The following is a 23,036-nucleotide window of genomic DNA, read 5'->3' as shown; positions in this document are numbered from 1 at the left end:
TTCACAGGTCTTAAACCTCATCAGTGTCACTGCATAATCTCTGGGGGCCTTGGGATGAGTATCCCCAGGTGGAAAAACCAGGTATCAACTTGTTTATTTTATTTTTTTGACTTTTGTTTTTGTCTTACTCGCTTTCTGGAACCGTTTTTCACCGAACCCCATCATCGCTGTCAACTCCGAACCATATCACAAGTTTGCAATGTATGCGGCGAGCCACTTGACAAACTGGTAAACAGCGAAAAAGCCGCTCACACTGAGGGAAGCGCGAAAAGGCACAACGAAATGCAGCCATACGTACATGGCTACTTAATTCGCAATCTCCAGAAATGTATATAGAGCTACGTTTTACAGAATAAGCTTACTTTAGCTATTGAGTTATCAAATATAAGAGAGTGAGCTCTTCACAGCTACGCAGACACCAAATACTTTGTGTTTTATTTAAAATCTAAGGTAAATTATCCATTGTAGCACTCATAGCACTCCTAAAAGTCATGCAAAATGGTTTTCAAGCTAAAAACATTGTTTTAACATTTTTTTAGGTTATATTATTAATATATATATATAAGCATGGAAATAAAAAAAAAGTACAAATCTCTGTATTTGGACTAAGATGGGCACCCTGTATGTCCTCTTTAAAATATGCTGCATTGCTAGGCAACAGAATATAAACACATTTTTTAGCAATCAGTATTTGGCAGCGGTTCATTTAATTAGTAGGGTGCTTTCCCTCGGTGCTTTGAGTTAAATATACTACACACAAACATCTTGTTACGTACATGAACAATGCCAAGTGGTTATAAATATCAGCTGGAGCGAGTTTCCTTCAGCAGAGATCATACTTCAGATTTAGCATGAAGAATGGGCAAAATGAGGCCTGTGTGCCAGACAAACAATGCCCTCAAAATATAGCAGTGAATGATGGGAGGAGCAGCTTGTCTGTGATAAAATTCAAGTGCAAGTTATTTAACGCACATTTATCAAAATGGATAACCTCCCAAAACCAAGACCCACCTTCTCCTTTCCTCCCCACCACACCACATGAAAACCTCAAAACATTATGCAATTCCGAGTGTGCCTCACACAGGTGAGTGGGCTTGACAAGCCACCTGTAGAAAACACACTCTTTAATCTCTCTGACTATTTGACCGACAATTGTCTTACAATCAATCTAGATCTCTTCAAAAACCTACCCCCTCTATACTCTAGCACTAATAGGTCCCATAAAGTACTGCGCAATGTGCCTTTTTTATTTGATATTTGACGTAGTGGCAATCAAAACATAATAAGAGGTTGGGACATAGTGTAGCTCCTCCTCCCCTTCTTAAAATACAGCCAGTGAGAGTGGTTGAGGACAAGTGCATCAAATGTAAAGTGTCTTGAAGGGGGTGGGGCATGTCAGATACTAGAGAGCATTTAATATGTCTCTATTTGATGAGAAAGTATGAAGTAGTATGGGGTGACGTGAATAAAACCGTTGATCTATTTTGGTGGAAGTGACAAACTACAAGCTTTACATGTTTATACTGGTTTTATATCCTGTAAACAAGCATTTTGTTGCTGTTTTTGTGCACACAAGCTTATAGATTTCCTAAACACTAACAATACTGGTACTAACAACTAAAAAAAAAAAAAATTTTAATTTGATGGGACCTTTGACAATCCTACCTAGAACTACCAGTTCCTTTGTTTAATTAGGATTTCATGTGTGCATTGACTCTTCTTGTTGAATCACTAATTGCCTTCTCAATTGTAAGTCGATTTGGACAAAAGCATCTGCTAAATGATTAAGTCTAATATCACTATGATAAAAATGTAAGACATTATCTTTTGTTGCTGTTGCGTTACAGTGATTTACAATGCAAATTCAAAAAGTGTTTAATTTTAGGTTTGAATTTTTATACAGGGAACTGGTCAAAAAAAATCACAGTCATCTATTAACAATTACCAGACTTTGTGAGTAACAAGTAGGGCTGCGATATTGCGATATATCGCAATAAAATATGCGATATTGTCATTTGAATATAGCTATAACGATATTTCTTACAATATGCCATTTCTTTAGAAATATGTTATATATTTTTTAGCTGTTTATAAGTGATTAATTTATTCAATGATATCAATGATATCAAAGATAACAGGTCTAATTAAGTAATTAACTCAATTTAAATATAATTAATTCTAATTTAGACTAAAAACGGTATCAATGTGCACTGCTTAATACGCACAAGAGAGCAATAGGCAAATATCTTTACATATGAAAAAATTAAATATTAAGGATATATATAGGATACAATAAGAATAGATATAGAATATAAATATAAAGGATTAAAATATTACAAAACATATTATTTTCTAGCCTACATAAACATGAAAAATCACTGCTTATATGTCTTCTTCATCTCGGGAGGCTTTTTCAGTTCATTCATAACAATTTGCTTTTGTAAAATGTTATTATTATTAGCAGTATTATTTATTATATCTATATTTATATTTGTTTTATTAAAAACAAGCTTAGATTTTCACCTGTCAGGTTTAAGGCCATATGGGGCACAGCATGTGTTTTAGGATATAATTCAGGTTTTCAAGCCCATTTTGTTATTATTGTTCATTCATTTGTTTGCTAGAAATTAGAACTGAATTTAGAAATAGTTTTGAAACAAATATTTGCGCTTAACAAACAAAAGTACTTATTTATAGACTAATTGATGTCTGTGCATAAAGGTTTCCCTATCCAAGAGCGAAAGTGAAAGTGTTCCATTATCTCTCATTCTCACGCAGTAGATGCTCTGTTTAACAGTTTTCTGTTAAAAAACTGTTAACTGTTTGCTTGTGAAATGCTCATTTTTTCCACTTAGACTTACTTTGCGCCCTGTAAATAGCGAATGCGCTCTTGGTGCAACGCAGCTGACTCTTAAAGGGAATGGGAGATGAGACTCTAATTGGTTTATTCTCAAAACACACCTATAACTCATTAAGAAAATAAACTCAACCCTTTTAGAACATGCGCCACGGCGCAAGGCAGATTTCCCATGCTTAAATTAGCAAAAATGCGTTTTGACACGCCCTGAAAGCGTTTGCGCCCTGCGTTTTGCACTCTGCGCATGGACCGTCAAAATAGAGCCCTATGTGTGAGTGATAACCTCAGTGGATATTCTGGCTTTGATTAGCTTCCGGGTCCAATCGCTCTATCAAACTGTATGGGTAAACTCAACAAATGCTAATAATGAACGTTTACAAAGCGAAGTAATATTTTCGAAAACGACGATCGTAATATATATATATATATATATATATATATATATATATATATATATATATATATATATATATATATCCATGCCTAATATCTGATGTCCAGGAAGTGATTCATTTTTTATAAAATGTTAAAATGTTGGTGAATATTGTGTACACCATCATTTCATATGAAATTAACTTTGACTAAAAAGTGGCCATAGGCGCCATCTGAATAGTCAAATTTAGATAAACAACCAATGCATAAAATGCATATCTGTAATGTGTTTAATGCATGTACTATTATCACAATAACAATAATTTAGTGATATACAGTTGAAGTTACAATTTTAAGTCCTCCTGTGATTTATTTTTGTAATTTTTATTTTTTTTAAATATTTCCCAAACATTGATTAACCGGGCAAGGATTTTTCACAGCATTTTTTCCTCTGGAGAAAGTTTTATTTTGGCTAGAATAAAATGTAAAATATATTTTAAAAACATTTTAAGGTCAATATTATAGGTCATCCTTAAGCATGTTTTTTTATGCAATGACTTTCCTAATTAACTTAACTAAGCCTTTAAATGTCACTTTAAGCTGATTACTAGTATCTTGATACATTTCTAGTAAAATATTATGTACTGTCATCATGGCAAAGACAAAATAAATCAGTGATTAGAAATAAGTTATTAAAACTATTATCTTTAGAAATGTGTTGAAAATCCGTTAAACAGAAATTGGGCAAAATAATATACAGGGGGTCTAATATTTATGACTTGAACTGAATATTTTCTAGCCCTAATAACAAGTATTTTCTGTTTACTTACTCATTTTACATTTTTGGAAGATCTATTCTTAACAGTGTTTTGAAAATGTTCCTGGATTCCTAATAATGTTCAAGGATCAACATGGATAAACTATTTGGAAAATTTGGATGCAGATTTTAAGGCGATGGCTTTTGGATAGTATTTTTGTTCCTAGGATCAACAGAGGATGTTGATAGAGGAAGATGCTGGTCTTGGATATGGGTCATAAATGTCTTGATGTGTTTCTGCAGACACTCTTGACCCCGGTCTTCCTGAGGAGGGTCCGACTGCTCCACCTCCTGGATGGCTAGACACGGTTTCAGGCTATGAGGAAAACACAGGCGGAGGTGAAAGATCAAATACACTCAAAACTCAAAACAAAGATGAAAATGATACCAATCAACATGATGCTGTTAAGAGTAATAATTTATGGTGCTATTATTAGAATACACATATAATTGTATATTTGACCATTTATAATTTAATAATGCATTATATTTTTATTAAGAAACTAATTATGTTGTATTATTGAAAATGCTTTAATGCAATATTATACATTAAATAAGTTTAATATTGCTATTTTTATTACAAGTTCTAATGTACTGTAATAAACACAGAGGGATTATTACTAAGATACTGTTATATATTCTTTTACAGTATAAAAATAATATATATAACATCACACAAGTAGCGATATGGCTGTATATCATCACTGATGGGAGGCGTGCATTGGCCTCAAAAGTACATTTTATTGTATGACAACAGTAATATTTGTCAAACTGGAGAGTCTCTCTGCTTGTTGCTGGCTGTATGTGGGCGGAGTAATACACAGAGGTGAAGGGTGAAGAGGCCTTTGTGTGATGTTACTGGCCAAAAATGTCACGGCTATCAGCCAATCAGATTCAAGAACCAAACAGAACTGTTGTATAAATATATATAATATACGTATATACTTCAAGGCACTATTGCAACAATATTTTATTTCTATTAATAGTATTATTACGATACTATTATTATATTAATTTTATTACATTATTATTATAATTATGCTGCTTCACATAATAAGGATTGTTATGTTTGTGGGCTTGTTTGTAGACTGTCCTCCTCCACCAGACTTTGTACCTAAACCCGAAAATGACAAGAATGCCTCAGTTCCAAATGTCATGTAAGTACATTATATCAATTATATCAATATCGAAAATTACACTGTAAAAAGTGATAATCTGAAACTGTTACTTCCTGGTCTAACTGATATAACATGTTGAACATGCATGGTTGTATTTTGTGATATTAAACATTATTTTTCACTTGAATACCATTTTTATTTAGTGTACAAATACAATATATTCAACATTGGCTAAGGAACAAATTTTATTATTTGCATACTGAACAGGGAATTTGAGTATTTGTTTGAGTATAGATTGATTTATTTTTTCCATCAGGGTGCCCAGTGTCTCAGAGGATACTGCGAGAGATGCTCTTCTCCAGTTCGTTGGTAAAAAATGGACATACAGCAGCAAGCCTGCCAAAAATCTGATCTTCAAAGAGCTGAAGCCTTTTACAGTTTACCGTGTAAATCTCTCCACAGTATCATCCAACTTTAACCTGGGCAGATTTATAAATAACATATTAAAGCACTTATACTGAGAACAATCTAAGCAATTTCTCTTGTAACATTTTTCAGTACCGATTGGAAACATTTACCGAGTCCAGATCGAGTGCGTGGGAATCAGAGCCACACACAGGTATCAGAAGACACCAGTATACATTTATACTTTGACAGAAATGTTCAACCCAGGCTCACTTTGAAAATGTATCACTATCTGGAGAGCACCAAATAAGTCCCAGGTGGTATGTTTTTTTGTAGTTTTTGTTTTTTACAAATCTGCCAGGGGCCGCTGTGTACGCGTTCTGAGATCTCAAATTTCTCCCGAGTGCTATTTGCGGCATTCTCCTGTAAATCCACCAGAGGCCGGTGTTGACTGACTGAGTGATCGACTGACCTAGCTAAAACCCAACCGATAGTGTTTTACGCGTTACGCGCCATGGTGCTTTTGATTATTACATGGCGACTTTGTAAGTGGAAAAACCGAACGATTCAATTGAGAGACAACAGTTACAGAGCATCTGCAGCGCGAGAATGAGAGATAAGGCCTTCTCATTGTCTACTTTCACTTTCGCTCTGGTAGATAGGGAAACCTTGTACGCACAGACATCAATTAGCCTATAAATAATTCATTTAGTTTGTTAAGCTCAAACATTTGATTCAAAACTGTTTCTAAATTGAGTTCTAATTTCCAGCAAACAAATAAATGAACAACAATAACAAAGTGTGGTCAAAACACTGAGTTACATCATAATACACATGCTGTGCCCCATATGGAGGTGAGCAAATCTAAGCTTGTTATATAATATATCATATATATGCATATAATAAATAATACTGCTAATAATAATAACATTATACAAAAGCAAATTGTCACGAATAAACTGAAAAAGCCTCCAAGATGAAGAAGGCATGAAAGTATGGTTTTTAAGTTTATGTAGGCTAGAAAATAATGTTTTGTAATATTTTAATCCTTTGTATTTTTATCCTATATATATATATCCTTATTTTATCCTATATACAGGGCTTAACATTAACACCTGCCAACCCGCCAAATGCGGGTAGATTTCAGCTTTGGCGGGTTAGACAGTCACTCCACTAGCCACTTTGGCTGGTTGAAAATAATTTTTAAATTGTAGTTTTCTTAAAAGCAGGGTTCGACAATATAAGGATGACCCAATATGAGTGCAAATATGATCTTAGACTTGAGAAGTAGAATAATTGTGATCACGCGAGCAGAAGAAAGCAAGTGAATACCGAATGAGAGGATGCGCTAACAGCTGATGTGATGTGCGTCTTCCTAAAACACGTGCGCACTCTCGTTTTCTTTTCGTGAGGCAACCGTGTCTCGAACAGGGTCTGGAAACGCAACTATGATCGGCTCTCTTTCAAATAGACTAGACAAAAAGTGATGAACATGCACTCACGGTCCTGCTGCTTTCAAGCGCTTAAAATGTGTCTTTTTGTAAGCAGCACTGGTTGCTTTCACTTTAAACAGATTATTAATTGGCCTAAAATTAACCGTGTGCATGTGATCATCCTTTCATTATCAAACACGGTATGTTTTTTCACCTTCTTTCATTTGCTTAAACTTTTATTTTCTTTTATTTTGTTAAAATGGTTTAATGATCTTTTTTTACGACATTACTTTAATGGGAGATTAACTCTCGATTTATATGCTGTTGACTGGAGATCCGAGAGATCTTTAGCCACGACAGATTACTGTGCATATTTTTGATACGTGACAACTACTATTTTTAAATAGTCAATTGCTTTTCTTTCTTTTTTAAGAAATGTTTTATTAAATAAAAAGTATAGTATACAGCTATATTTTGATTGTTTTGACATTTAAAATTTGTGGCTAAGAAATAATTATTGTTTCATGTGCTTATAGAGATAAATTTGGTAAATCCTTATCTTTGAGCTCTGAAAAGTCATGTAAAATAAAAACTAATTGCAATATAACACTATGAAACCACAACCCATTTGCTCATGCTCATTAAACAAGCTCATACTCAACAAACAAAAAGTGAAATGAATGAGGAGGCATGGAGACAATGTAATTTTGACATGCAAGTAATTTTAGCATGTCAAAGTCAAATTTTTGCATATAAAATATATTTTCCCAACAACAAAATTATGGCTAGTGAAAATAGAGAGTGGCTAGTAACATTGGAAAACTACTAGCCACAGTGGCCGGTGATTAAAAAGGTTAATGTCAAGCCCTGCCTATATATATCATCAATTTTTAAAATTATTTTTCATATGTAAAAATATTTGTGTATTGCTCTACATCTTGTGTGTATTAAGCAATGTGTAAGCGAGGCGCACAACTAACGCGCTCTGCGCTGGACTTTAGACAGGCTTTGTTCTGGTCTATAGAACAGACTATTATAGTTTCTCAAAATAGCAATGCACCAGCAATGCGCCTCAAAACGCCTCCTTTTTTAGACTAGAACGCATATGGGCACACATGAGCGCAAATGCATTTGTTATTTAAAAGCGTGGCGCAAAACTTCAAAACGACTCTTGCGCCAAGTTGAAACTAGCAAACAACAACTGCGTCGCGTCTTGCGCTACATTGTGCCGGGTGTATGATAGGGCCCTTTGTGTCACAATTTGCAGGGGTATGAAAAATTTCAGCCTTGACTGTTGATGTTTGCTAAAGTAACACCTGGATATATGGTTTGTGAGCCTAATCCGATTTGTACAAACAGATACATAACTTTAAAACATTCCAAAGCTTAATTAATAAAACAAAACCTCTTCATCCGTCTCAGGTCAGTATGTGGACGGGCCTCAGAATGGAGTGAGTCCATTACCATGGCACATCCAGGTCTCTTACCCACCCAAATTCACTGACTCCATTCAGAAAGTCAGAGTCCCACACTCTTCATTTATAAAGGTATCTAAATTTACATACATTACTTACTAATTAAAACCAGCTCAAAGTTAAGCCTATCAGACCTAGTGCTCTTAAAGTTGCACAAAGCCAATTTTGCCAAACAATGTTGAATTTTGACTAGTGTTATCATGATACTGGAATTCAGTACCAATCTATACTGGAATTTTTAAAAAGTCCATTTTAAGCGGTGTTGAACACATTCTTAAACACCTCTGATTTGCTATTGTGTTCACATGCTCAACAGAAATGACTGTGATTGGCCATGAAGGTCGTCAACTCACCACTGTTGAGTGTAACCACAGATACAGGGACACTGGAGGATTTTAAAGCCGCGATTCATCAGCAGATCACTCGTATATCTGCTTATAGACATACCAGTTGATCGACGTGACTTTAAAATGCTCCAGTGTCCCTGTATCTGTAGTTACACTCAGTAAACAGTGGTGAGTTCTGTGAACTGATAACCTTCACAGCCAATCACAGTCATTTCTGTTGAGCATGTGAACACAATGGCAAATCAGCGCTGTTTAAGAACGTGCTCAACAGTGCTCAAATTTTAGTGGGAAATTGACCATTTTAAAACTTCAGTATCGATTGGTACCGAATTCCAGTATCGTGACAACTCTAATTTTGAAAGCATAGGAAAACAAGACTCCACTCCTATTTACTATCTATTCACTGTCATGCCTCTTGCTGCTGATTGGTTGCTTGTGTTTTTAAGATTTTATCTAAAAATCGTTTTTAAAATATTCCTTAGTGCACCAAACACCCTTAGTCAGACTTTTATTTAACCCAGGCTCATTGTGGAAACGTAGTCCCGCGGACGTTTCTGGAGACCGCGGAATACATCCCGGCGGGTACATACGGCTGCAGTTTTTGTTTTTGCAAATCTGCGAGAGGCCGCTTTTTCGCACCTCAGACGCCTCTCGCGAGTGCGGTTTGCGCCTGCGCTGTTCTCGCGTGAACCCACCGGAGGCTGCTGTCCGACTGACCGGATGATTGACTACGCGACCGGCCAATCAGCCGATCCGCCCTTCTCCTTCCCTGAACCCAACCAATTTTACCGATCGAACCGCCCGCCCGCTCGCTTCCCTAAACCCGAGCGACAGTTTACAAAAGCTGTCCAAAAAAATAAAAGCACCGATTTTTTTTTTCTACCGCGTTTACGGATTTCACCACTTTCTCACCCTGTCACGAAACTCGTTCACTTAATTTTTGCGATTTTGTTTTTGTCTTACCTGATTGCTGGAACCACTCTTCCCCGGACTCGAAACCGGTCGCCGTGGTCGACTCCTCTCTGTATCTCGAGCCTGCCGACGTACACGGTGAGCTGAGTGGACAAACGGGTAGCAGCGGGGAAGCCCTCCACAAGGAGGTAAGGTAAGGCAAGCGCGAAAGGGAACAGCGTCACTCCGCCCCGCAGCGTTCGCTTGAAAAAAATAAACACAGCCGTACGTACCCCCCCCCCGGGACATTTTCTGCTGTCTCCAGAAACGTTTCAGGTTTCAGTTACGTTTTCAGAATGAGCTTGGGTTGCTTTTATTTTCATTTTTCTATGCCTGTCACAAAATTGCATTGTAATTGCAGCCCTGCTACTGTTGTCATGGAAATGGCAAAGTGAGATGTACACACTGCCGCGGACGAGGAATGGTAAGCAAGTTTATTTATCAAATTACTTCTGACAGCATTTTATTCTACTGACTGAGAAAAATCTCCAAAACCAATTCAGACCCGCTGTATGTTCTGTCACGGATCTGGTCACGGTCGCAACCGAAGGTGCACAAACTGCCACGGGCGGGGTAGAAAAAGGTGATTTGAGGGATTAACTCAATCTCAAATGTGTTTTACGTCTTTGTGTGAAATAATAATAATAAGAAAAAACATTTGATTTTTCAGGTGTTTGTCTTGTCATGGAAAGGGTTGCAAAGACTGCCTCACGTGTAATGGACAAAGAAAGCTTATGCATTTCATACAGCTCACTGTTACCTGGTAAATGTGCAAATAAAATGTCTTTTCTTGTCTGTGGTAGACACGATAGTTTCAGTTCTTGTTTTGGTATTTGCCTGTTAATTAAGTTTTCTTGTGGTTATCTTTGAGTAACATACAATGTTTCACAGGAAGAATCAGGTGTTTGAGTTTATACCTGACCGAGTGCCTGAATTTCCACTGAAGAAGTTTGAGAAGGTTTCTGGAGAAGCTTTCTTTGTTGACGAAAACCTCCTGGTATAAAATGATTCAGTCATTCTTTTATATTTCAGAGTCAGATATTTTATTAACCCTCATGTTCGCAGTTTTCCAAAGCCTCAAATACTACTCTGTGATAATTAGCCATGCTTTTACTTTGTAGTAGTGGAACGGTAACCACAAATAATGGTTTTGCTGAATGACTCTTCGTTTGAATGGTATTTGTTGTAAAATAGGTTTATACAAACGGTAAGCTAAAAAGTGTGCAAAAGAAAAAAAAAAGATTACACTCTTATTGTAATAAATATTTTATAACTTAGCATATAGACGATCTTCATCATCATTAACGGCAATTTTCAATGTATATTTTTTCATTTTCTAAGGTGAAACATTCTTACCTCATGTCACTGTGACGCTAAAAAAACAACGCTTTAAAAACAATGTCTCTGTTAATGTTGTAATGCTAATATCCATGGCCAGTGCCGGAATTGCAACGCAAATACTCATAATAGTGATCTCCTGTTTCCATTCCAAATTCATTTGAATATGTCAAAATTATGTAATGAATAAATTTTTAGATTAAATAAAATGTAAATTCAGAAATTATGGTTATTTTGGGCAGGGGCACCTGCAGGATTATATTGCATACACAAATATCCAGCACTATCATCCCTTATTCTTATCTCAAGAAACACTGATGCTTGCTGTAAAAGGTTACATTATTTAAAGGCATTTGTTATGACATTGATAGGATGAAACTAATGTCTCCTTTTTAAATATTAAGAAATGTTCTTTTTCCTTGCATTTTCCTGCCAGGGTTGCTTAAACACCTGAACTTGCCGTGAATGAGATGGACAAAATAAAAGCACACCAGCACCAAGGAAAAATCAGATGTTTAAGATGTAATCTTTAAGATAAAAAAAATATGCAAATATATGACAGAGGTTTGGGATACAACAACTACAGTCAACCATTACTTAAATCCGTACTTTCCGCTTAACCCAACAAATCATCCACTCGCACAGCTGAGTAGTGGACTGGTTTAAACTAAAATATAATTTGTATATATTCCTGTAAAAAAACATCTTTTTGAAACCAATTTTGTTTTTGTATAATTTGTATATTAGTTTTATATATATATATATATATATATATATATATATATATATATATATATATATATATATATATATATATATAATTTTTTTTTTTTTTTTTTTTTTAATCAAGTTATTTGAATAAGAAGGACAGGCTTTTAAAAAAAATTCCCAGCAGCACTGAACGTGTTCCAAGATTACCTCAAACAAAAAAAACTTGGTTGGAAGGGTGAGAAAACTCAGAAATTCATGAGATCGGAGAAGTCTGCATATTTGTGTCAGTCTGTCAGGTAAAATTTTTAAAACACATTGAATGTTAGCAGTTCCATGCGAGGAGACTGCGCAGATGGATCTAGATTGTCCGATGAAAGAGACATGGGCTGGGCCTGGAATTCCCCCGGCTCAGGTGTTAAATGCCTTTTGGCATATGTCTCAATTAAGTTTAGGTGTTTTAGAAAGTGTTTACTCATTTTGAACCTGGTTTTAAACAATAGCCATCAAAATTGTAATTTTCAGTGTGCAGAAAAAATGCCAACAAAATTAAAGCCAATAGATTTATTTACCCATCTCCCACCATCCAAGTACATACACACTTTAAAACACACATACGCACACCTTTATTTATTCATTCTTTCTTGCTTTGTCAATATATCGTAGTGTATGATGTTTAATAGTCAATTTAAATTATGTCAAAATAAAAAAATCAATAGAAAAGCAGCATTAATTCGCAACCTTTCATGGTTGGTATGCGTACAGCCGTACGGCTGCAGGCTCCTCTGATGGTTAAGCATTTCAAAAGTCACAACATAAAATGTTCCAGTGCAGTTAATATGAGTTCTTCTTTCATTTGATGACTCCGAAATATGTATCTTAAATGTGTCTCCTGTATCAGTGTGCACGGAAATGTATATATTTTAAGGCATAATGCATGTTTGCAGGTTTATCCGATACAGGGATTTCCTGACCATGACATTTGTGATGCCTCAAAAGGAGCAATTCAGAATCACCTGCTGAAATATTCTGCCGTGAGCCGCATCCTGCAGCAGGTGAGCAGAAACTGTGGCAAAAACAAGTCAAAGTAACTTAAATATATGAAATTATATGTGGCTCACAAAGAAGATTAAGAATGCAATACCACACATAACCACTAGGTGAAGCAAATGTCATGAACAATTAAAAAGTGGCGTATTGAAGCCTATTTGAAAGAGTTTGACCTTCATCTTTTATTTTGTTTGTTAAAATAGTAGGTTTTTAGATTGTGCTATTATCACAACTAATACAGTCTACTTTTCTTACAGCGACAAATCATTGAGCTGGTTCCTCTCACTCATGTGTACTACGCTTACAGTGGAAAAGACTACGATTACTTTGTTTTCGGCCGAGAAAACAAGGTTCACACTACCAAATACCCTTCTTCCTGCAGCATTTTATAATAGCTGTATTTATTTTGTGTATTAATCAAAATTATTTTGCATTTATTCATACAATTTGTTTTTTTAAATTTGTAAATTACACAATATACACAGTTTATATTGTAATATATTGTGTTACTTGTTAAATATCTAAATGCTTAGTGGCCTTATTTTAATTCTCTCATATGAGTGTGTTGTAACTGAATTCTTTATTATCATAATTTAATGCGATAATGAAAATGTATATTTATTAATGAAGAAACATGCACATTTCATTCTTATATTTACACTGTTGAACCACACTACTTGGGGTTACATTAGGACTCAAAACAGAGTATTGAAGAATATTTTTAAGTAAAGCAAAAAATAAAAGTGCTGATTTATGAATTGAGAAAATTGTACTTTTTTATTATGATATCAATGCTGGTATTGTTTATCAGTTTATATACAAACAGGGCAATAATGACGTACTGAGAAGGAGATCAGACTTACAGTTGAAGTCACAATTATTAGTCCCCCAGTTTATTTTTTCCCCCAATTTCTGTTTAACGGAGAGAAGATTTCTTCAACACATTTCTAAACATAATAGTTTTAATAACTCATTTTTAAAATCTGATTTATTTTATCTTTGTCATGATGACAGTACGTAATATTTGACTAGATATTTTTCAAGACACTTTTATAAAGCTTAAAGTGACATTTAAAGGCTTAACTATAGGTTAATTAGGGAAACTAGGAAGGGTTAGTGTAATTAGGCAAGTAATTGTATTATGATGGTTTGTTCTGTAGATTTTCGGAAAAAAAGATAGCATAAAGGGACTAACAATTTTGCCTAAAATGGTTTTTAAAAATTAATAACTGCTTTTATTCTTGCTGAAATAAAACAAATAAGACTTTTCCCATGCTTTCTCCTTGCCCTGTTAAACAAAAAAAATTAAACGAGGGTGGGGCGCTAATAATTCTGACTTTAAGTTCACATAAATGTAGTAAATGTGCCAATAAACTTTTTTTTTTTTTTTTTTTTTTTGCTTTTTGAAAGTGTGAATTAAGCTAAGTGAGATATTACTGTCTGTGGTAGACACATTAGCCTCAGTTCCTGTTCTACTTCCTCTTTTGGTTTACACTTTAATCTTCATTTTGGTTTTCATGTGGTTATCTTTGTGTGAAAATCACGTTTCACAAGGAGAAATATGATATACTCTTCAACATTGATTATTCATTCATTCATTCATTCATTTATTCGGCTTAGTCTCTATTTCAGAAGTCACCACAGTGGAATGAACCGCCAACTATTCCAGCATATTTTTTACACAGCAGATGCCCTTTCAGCTGCAACCCAGTATTGGGACACACCCTTTCACACTCATTCGCACACACACTCATACACTACAGCCACCCAGAGGAAATCCACACCAACACGAGGAGAACATACTCCACACAGAAATGCTTCCTGGCCCAGTTGAGACTTGAACCAACCCTCTCGCTGTGAGGTGAGGTGACAGTGCTAACTACTAAGCCATCATGCCGCCCCAACATCAGTCATTTTAAGAAATGTTTTTGAGCAAATTATCATATTAGAATGATTTCTACAGAGTACAGATAATTGAGAAAGCATGCAGGAAATGTAACTCGGGACTTTTTATATTTATTTCAAAGTGTTTTCAATGCTAAACAAAGCGAAAGCACAGAACAGACTCGCATTTAAGAGGGGCGGCCCCTGGTGGTATAACTAAATAAAGGGACTAAGGGTATACATAAAGAAACTAAGCCGAAGGAAAATGAATGAATGTAAAATTGTTGAATTAACTTGTAATGCACAGAGGCTGTCCATGGACTGTGTTATACTAGGGTATGACCAGCGGAGAACGCCAAAGTTACATTAAACTTCAGAATCGTTCGTTAAATGAGGCTAAAGAAGAATAACTGCACAAAAACATAAGGGTAAGATCTACAATTTTACATCAGTATGCATACAAGTTAAAGCAAAAGAATGTAGATAAGTTAAAGTCATTACAAACTGAAGTTGTTAAACAAATGTCGAAAATGTTTTAAATAAAAAAAGCAGAGTTGGTTTGGTGAACTTGCCTTTGTGGATATACAATTTGTAAGATATATTTTACATTCATTCATTTTCTTGTCGGCTTAGTCCCTTTATTAATCAGGGGTCGCCACAGCGGAATGAACCGGCAACTCATCCAGCAATTTTTTCCATCCAGCCGCAATCCATCTCTGGGAAACATCCACACACACTCATACACTACGGACAATTTAGCCTACCCAATTCACCTGTACCGCATGTCTTTGGACTGTGTGGGAAACCGGAGCACCCGGAGGAAACCCACGCGAAGGCAGGAAGAACATGCAAACTCCACACAGAAACGCCAACTGAGCCGAGATTCGAACCAGCGATCCAGCAACCTTCTTGCTGTGAGGCGACAGCACTACCTACTGCACCACTGCCTCACCCGATACATTTTACAATTATACAATAATTGTTTTTAATCTGTTTGTTTGATTTATAGTGCCCCAATCGTGTCTTTCTTTGTGAATGAATCTGGCTGAATCTGGCTGATATTATTTATTATTACATTGCATTGGACTTTTAGGCATGTAGGCTAATACAATTCCACATGTAACCAACAGATGGAAGCATTGCTTTACGTGGTTGAAAAGTTTACAAAGCTGTTCTTTTGAAGTGAGAATTTAGGAAAAAAGTTATTACATTAACTCACAATACTCTGAGTCTAGTAAGGAAATATAATTCGGGAGTTACTTTTTCTTTATTTTTTTTTAACTCTCAATAAATAGTGATAAATATACAAAAGGGAAAAGATCTTAATTTCAATATGATGTGATATATCTTGTGGTTACTTAAAATATGATTTACAATTTGTACTTTGCAGAATATATTTAACAGAAAAAAAGCAACAAAACAATATAAGTTTTAAGAAATAGTAAGATATAGACAACTAAAAGTTAATAAAGTTTGAACTGCAAATCGTAATTTGCATTTTTTTTTTTGCATTGATATTACATCTAATTCTTTATTTAAATTAATTATATATTTATATAAACTATTAATTTAATTATTTTTAATAATAACAATTTTATTTAGGCAAATAAAGGTACAACTTTTGGCCTGTCCACCAAATTTTTATTTTTTTTTTTCAGTGGGACTTAAGTGGGAAATTAACGGCAGAATAGTAGCTACATTTGTATATTGTTTAAAGTATAAGTATTCTCTCCTTAACATAATGCTATATTTTGTATATTTTATAAGGTTTGTCTGATAACATGTAATGTCAATACTATTACCAATTTTCAAAGTAAAACTATAGACAATTAACTTTTAACTTTAACAGCTGCCTTTGTAATTGTTTATTGAACTATGGGCCAGCAATTAATAAATGAAATTGAATAGTCAAACCCGTTGCTGTCAACCCTGTTACAAAGTTTTATTCTTTCATCCATGTCAGATTTCAATAGATGTCATCTCAGTTACTCTGTGCAGTCCTGTAAATATGACATCAAACCTGTCACTATCACAATGTATCTATCTATAAATATTATCATCATAACTTGCCACCTCTCTGTTTTTCTGATCCTCATTTGTACACTACTTTGCGCTTGAGATCATCTTCTTCTGAGTTGTTATTTGTTCCAAACTTTAAGATGAAGTAATTCCGTGGTACGCCTTTTACCTTTAGCACCAAAGGCATTAAACTCCCTACCTTTGCACATTCACCAGGTGGACACTATTTCTAATTTTAAATCTCTGACAAAAAAAAAACAAATTTTTTTTAGTGTGTTTAGGAGAACTTTTAATGATTTGCTGGTATAATATCCTGTCTATTGCTTTTCACTGCTTGTGTTTTTATGACGTGGGTGCTACAGTATGTAAGTTGCCCTTGGGTGCATGAAAAATGGCTATAAATAAAAGGTAAATATATATATATATATATATTCATTAATTTTCTTGTCGGCTTAGTCCCTTTATTAATCCGGGGCTGCCACAGCGGAATGAACCGCCAACTTATCCAGCAAGTTTTTAAGCAGCAGATGCCCTTCCAGCCACAACCCATCTCTGGGAAACATCCACACACACTCATACACTACAGACAATTTAGCCTACCCAATTCACCTGTACTGCATGTCTTTGGACTGTGGGGGAAACCGGAGCATCGAGAGGAAACCCACGCAAAGGGAGGTAGAACATGCAAACTCCACACAGAAAAACCAACTGAGCCAAGGTTCGAACCAGGGACTCAGCGACCTTCTTGCTGTGAGGCGACAGCACTACCTACTGCGCCACTGCCATTTTTAACTTCTTCTAAACCTGAGTTTTTTCTTCTGTTAAACACAAAAGAAGATATTTGAATAATGTTAGAAACTGGTAACATTGATTTCTGTAGTATTTGTCCTACTATGGATGCCAATGGTCACACTTTTTTAGCTTTCATTAAAATATGTTTGTGTTCAACAAGTGAGAAACTCATAAAGGTTTATAACCACTTAAGGAAGAGTAAATTGTGAGTAAATTTTCATTTTTGGGTGAACTATCCCTTTCAGAACTTAAAGGTTCTTCAGTCAATATAAATATTTATTCTGTAATTTCAATGGAAAGACGCCATTTGGAAGCATTATTTTTCATACATATATTTTTTCTTTATTTAGTTGTTTGTTGAAAATATCACCAGTGCCGTGGAATGGCTTTGGTAGTAATCCCCTTTACAATATCTACAAGATAAACTTATCTGTCCACACAAGTCGCCTAATATGTTTTGAAGTTGTACTGGCCTGTTTGCTGGCAGAGAAGCTACACACATGCTTAAATAACACCTCAGAGAGCGCCATGAGAACTTGTGGACGGATGTGACAGGAGTTTGAAGGATCAGAGGAGGAGTGTCCGTCTGTGTCTGTCTCGCGCGCTGCCGGTGTGTTTCTAGTCAAGGCGTGCACACACGCGCCCGCGCATCTTCACGACACTCATATCAGTGACATTTCGCCAGAAAGTGGAATAAAAAGTGTCCAGAACGAGGAAAGACGACCGGGAACAAAATTCGGTAGGCTTTTTAATGATGTTTTTGATTATTCCGTCAACTTTGGATGTTAAACTGTAGTATTTATTTCAGATTTAAATGTTGTTTATGTCATCAAGACAGCTTTAAATATGCAACCTATTGATGATGTCATATGAAAATATTATGGTATTTTGATAGCAAAATCATGTGAAATTTTATTAACAAATAGACTTATTAAGAACCATGCAAATTTGTAGTCTAGCCTACTTTTTACCATATTTAAGTAAAACTGCACGTGAGGTAAAATAGTTGGAAATTAGTTTAAAATATAGGCTATATTTGTAAGTTTGTTAACTTAAACCTAATGGAGGTTTGCCATTCTTTGTTTGTTTGATTATTTTATTATTAATAGGCGATGTTGCTTTTTATTTTAAGAATATTTTTTATTCTGTTTTCTCTGAGAATGGATTGCATTTTTGCTTTATATGGATGTTTGAGACAACAGACTAAAGTTTTTTTTATTTTTATTTTATTATTATTAACCTGAAGATGTTTACAGGACTACAGGAGCCTATATTAGCAATATTGGGGTATGTTTGCCACATTTCCGAAATAAAACCTGCCAACTTGAGGTGAATTTTGTCAAAAATATGTGGAACATACAACTATTTTGTTTTGTTTGTTTGAATAATATACAAAATAATGATTGTTATAGGCGACACGGTGGCTCAGTGGTTAGCACTGTCGCCTCACAGCAAGAAGGACACTTGTTTGAGTCCTGACTGGGTCAGTTGGCATTTCTGTGTGGAGTTTACATGTTCTCTCTGTGTTGGCGGGGGTTTCTTCCAGGTGCTCTGCTATAGGTAAATTGAATAAACTAAATTGGCCATAGTGTATGTCTGTGAATGTGAGTGTGTATGGGTGTTTCCCAGTACTAGGTTGCAGCTGGAAGGGCACCCGCTGTGTAAAACATATGTTTGATAAGTTGGTGGTTCATTGCGCTGTGATGACCCCTGATTAATAAAGGGACTAGGGTGAAGGAAAATGAATGAATGATTATTATAGATAAGATAAATACAGTATTGACAGTAGAATTACTGTTTACTGTCAAGTAAATCTTGAAGGACAATATATTGAATCTGTTTAAAAGAGTTTAAGAAGTGAAGTATCTGTTAAACTGAAGTAAAAAGCAATTCCTGAAATGTGATATCAGAATGAATTTATTAACATGAAGGTTGTATTTAAGTTTGGGAATTAACCCTTGTTTATCGGTTAACCACTTAGTCAATTCAGACCTTTTATCTTGTTTTTACAGTATTTACAGTGTATCCTTACTCAGCTTGTACACAGGACAGGACGTACATTGAATGTATTTAAATGTTTGGACGTCAGTGTGATGTTCATTGTCTGATTCTTTCCTTTTCCTGTTTGCTGCTCCACATATTGTGTCACTCTGATTTGTTTGTTTCCGTCCTCACACATGCTGTAAATTTCCACCCATATATAGAAACATTCTAAAATGATCTGAAATCACTGTGGTTTAATTTGCATGTGTATAGATATCTGGTAATATTTTATTTTTGAACATTTCTGCCATCATTTAGTAACACTCTCAAGTTGTTCCAAACCAATTTTCCAAACACAAATTAAGATACTTGAATTAAATCTGTGAGATTTCTGTCCCCCTACTGGAAGTCTGTTCACACAAAACTTCATTCATAGACTTTAAAAAAACTTTGTTTCTTAAAGGGATAGTTCACTTAAAAATTATGTCAGTATTTTCTCTCCCCCGACTTCTTTTCTTACTTATACTCAAGAGTACAATATTTTTAAGAAGTAGCTGGTAGCCATTGTTTTTCATTGTTTATTTTTTCCTATGACTGTTAATGGCTACTGGTTTTCTTTTCTGCTCAACAGAAAAAAAAATCACTTATAAAACATTCATAGAATCCAAAACCATGTTCTGTTTTTTGTGCTGAGAAGAAAGGATCAAGAAGTTCAAGAAAGGATTTAAATTTTTCTTATAAATTCCAATTTCAAATTCCATATCTGTAAGAAGTGGACACTTCAAAAATTGGTTATCTATTGAAAGAGTTCATTTAACATACAATAAGTGGACCAATCACGTTAAGGATTGGCGATATAGCTAAAATGCAATCTTGATAATTGTTTTCCATATTGAAACCGCAAAAATGTTTTGTTATACTGTTTCTAAGGTATAGGTATAGGGTTTTTTTAAAGTGTTTTTTTATGTGTTGCAAGGAAATCTGTGTTTTTGAAGCTAATGGATATCGTAGAGTTTATCAGTTTTTCAGTTTATTTTTTGTTTATTTTTTATTATGTAGCCCGACGTGTTTACTGTTCCAAAATATTCTGAATGTTTCCTAAAATGTAATATACAGTAATATAATGGGGAAAAGGTTGTTGTTTTTTACTACGACGTTTAAAAAGAATTTATTTTACAGCAGTAAACACAATACCGTGATATTTTTTTTTATCCAAGGCTATCGTACAATCAGAAACCTATACCATGCCTAAAAAGTTATTAATGCTACCAGATTTAAGATTACCCCAACAATGACTGAAGCCACAAAAATTAGAGGGTCCATTAAATGGCATAACATATATTCAACTGATAAATTTTCAGTGGGCGAAAATTTGGTACATCTCTAATATCAACACACTTTTAGATTCCCATTGTTGCTCATTTCTGCTGTGTGATTGGCTCTTAGATCAATATAGAGTAAAAAAATCCAGAGCTTGTCATTGTTTTTGACATAAATATTATCGTAGTTAAATATATTATCATTTATCCGCCCAGCCCTAATTCACATGATCAGTTTTTAAATTTTTTTACATTAATCCAGATCAATAGGAAAATGCTATATTTTCATTGAAAAATGCTCTACATCCATGCTGTCTTTTTGAAATGTGCTTCTTTTAAAGTAAGTTTTTGCAAAAAAAAAAAATATGGACTAAAATTAAACAAACAAATTAAATTTAATAATGTTCAACTTAATTTGTTTGCTCAAAATCAGCCCATTTAAATTCTTTGCAACTACTTACCTTAAAAGAATTTAGGTTTTCCAATGAATATTTTTTTCAGTGTAGGTTAAATTCTGTTTTCTTTTTAACTAATACAACTTACAGTAACTTAAATTAAGCAAGCTTAATTTTTTTTAGGTGTAAAACCATTTTTTATTTGATCCAACAACAGCTTTTTAATGTGAAAAACATATATTTTCATATATATATATATATATATATATATATATATATATATATATATATATATATATATATATAATCTACTATAAAGATGCTTTCTCAGATGGAATCTTAAAGGTCCCGTGAAGTGCTTTGAATTGTGCATTTTTATTTTATGTTTGACGTAATGTCAACCGAAACATGAAGAGAGGGTAGGACATAGTGTAGCCCCTCCCCTTTAAAAAAACAGCCAATAGCGTTTTGTTTTACAACAGCTGCTAATGAAAGTGGTTGTTGAGTTCAAATGAAAAGCAAATGAGCTGTGTCTTAAAGTGGGCGGGGCCTGTCAATAACTAGAGAGCATTTGATTAGTCAAGATTTGGTGAGAAACTAAAGTATGAGATGGCGTGTAAAAAATCGTTGCTCAATTTAGGCGACAGTGACAAACTACAAGCTTTACATGTTTATATCTGTTTTATGTCTCTGTTTTGGTGCTCACTTGCCCATAGTATAGCTGGGCGATTTGGCCTAAAATCAAAATTTCAAATAATTAAGCATTTTTACTTGATTACGATTAATGAATGATTATTATTTTTTTATTTATTTTTTTGCTCTCATAGTTTACTTACAGGTTTTAGTGAAACAGAAAATAAGCAGTATCTCTTCTAGTGCAAAGTGAGACTAATGGGATCATCATCCTACTTGACCAGGGATCAGATGTGGCTGCAAAGTGGCGGCAGAAGTATAAATTAGCCTCAGCCGTTACCAGAGCGGGGTCACGTGACTCCACACGTGGTAGGGAAAGTAATTGAAAAAATCGTCCTATAAATTTTGATCGATTATAGGTTCTAAATGCCGATTTCGATTACTTTCCGATTAATCGCCCAGCCCTAGCTCATAGATATCCTAAAATACTGATACTAAAGCCCTTTATTCTAAAACACTTTATGTTAATTTCATGGGACATTTGAAGGTTCTTTTAGGAACCATCAGTGAAGCGCTTCAGACTGTTCTCAGATTCTCTGTGATTTGACTGCATTGTAAGCATGTGTTTTGATGGTGGCTGTCGGGGGGGTTTGTGTTTCACACTCTCTCTGAGCTCTTGAAAGGCAGTAGAGAAGCTGACAGATCTCCTGTGTTCAGCTGTAGGGAGGAGACCTTCACATAAGGAAAAAAGCCACATGAGAAAAGCCAGGCGGCGACTGCCAGAGTCTTATCTGTAACGGCCAGCACTGCAGCCCTACATAGCCTATTGTTGTTTTATCTGGACGGAGCTTTGTTCTGCTGGTAACAATAGCTCAGATACGTGTGAGCTCGAGTACGGCAGGGTTGTTTAATGTTCTGCACTTCATGCACTCACTGGAGACCTGCAGTTGCATTTTGCTCTGATTTACCAGTAATCTACTCATTCTATTTTTAGACATTGTTTAGTACTTAAAGGGATGAAACTATTTACTCTCAAGTGTTGTTTACCTACATTTATGAGTTTCTTTCTTCTGTTGCACACAAAAGAAGATGTTTTGAAGACAGCTGAAAACCGGTAACCTTTGACTTTCGCAGTCGGAA

At 34.8% G+C, this 23,036-nt stretch overlaps 2 protein-coding genes across 2 annotated transcripts in view; both read left to right on the top strand.

Moving 5' to 3' along the window:
- The window catches only part of ssuh2.1 (ssu-2 homolog, tandem duplicate 1), an 18,278-nt gene extending 4,649 nt beyond the window's left edge, over positions 1-13,629 (top strand). Inside the window, exons 2-12 of the mRNA XM_087304638.1 lie at positions 4,290-4,385; positions 5,134-5,203; positions 5,481-5,610; positions 5,723-5,783; positions 8,425-8,549; positions 10,137-10,199; positions 10,279-10,358; positions 10,446-10,538; positions 10,667-10,772; positions 12,769-12,876; positions 13,129-13,629. Of these exons, the coding sequence (XP_087160764.1) occupies positions 4,290-4,385; positions 5,134-5,203; positions 5,481-5,610; positions 5,723-5,783; positions 8,425-8,549; positions 10,137-10,199; positions 10,279-10,358; positions 10,446-10,538; positions 10,667-10,772; positions 12,769-12,876; positions 13,129-13,263 (1,067 nt within the window). The 3' untranslated portion in view covers positions 13,264-13,629. The remainder of the gene's footprint in view (positions 1-4,289; positions 4,386-5,133; positions 5,204-5,480; positions 5,611-5,722; positions 5,784-8,424; positions 8,550-10,136; positions 10,200-10,278; positions 10,359-10,445; positions 10,539-10,666; positions 10,773-12,768; positions 12,877-13,128) is intronic.
- Positions 13,630-18,185: 4,556 nt separating this feature from the next.
- Positions 18,186-23,036, top strand: part of si:dkey-49n23.1 — a 115,968-nt gene continuing 111,117 nt past the window's right edge. The window contains exon 1 of the mRNA XM_087304619.1: positions 18,186-18,305. The gene's annotated coding sequence lies outside the window, so the exon portion shown is untranslated. The remainder of the gene's footprint in view (positions 18,306-23,036) is intronic.

Source organism: Danio rerio, chromosome 22 (assembly GCF_052040795.2).
Source record: "Danio rerio strain M-AB ecotype USA chromosome 22, GRCz13ab, whole genome shotgun sequence".
Lineage (NCBI taxonomy): Eukaryota > Metazoa > Chordata > Actinopteri > Cypriniformes > Danionidae > Danio > Danio rerio.
Note: the sequence above shows the minus strand (reverse complement) of the source record. Positions and strands in the feature narration are given on the sequence as shown.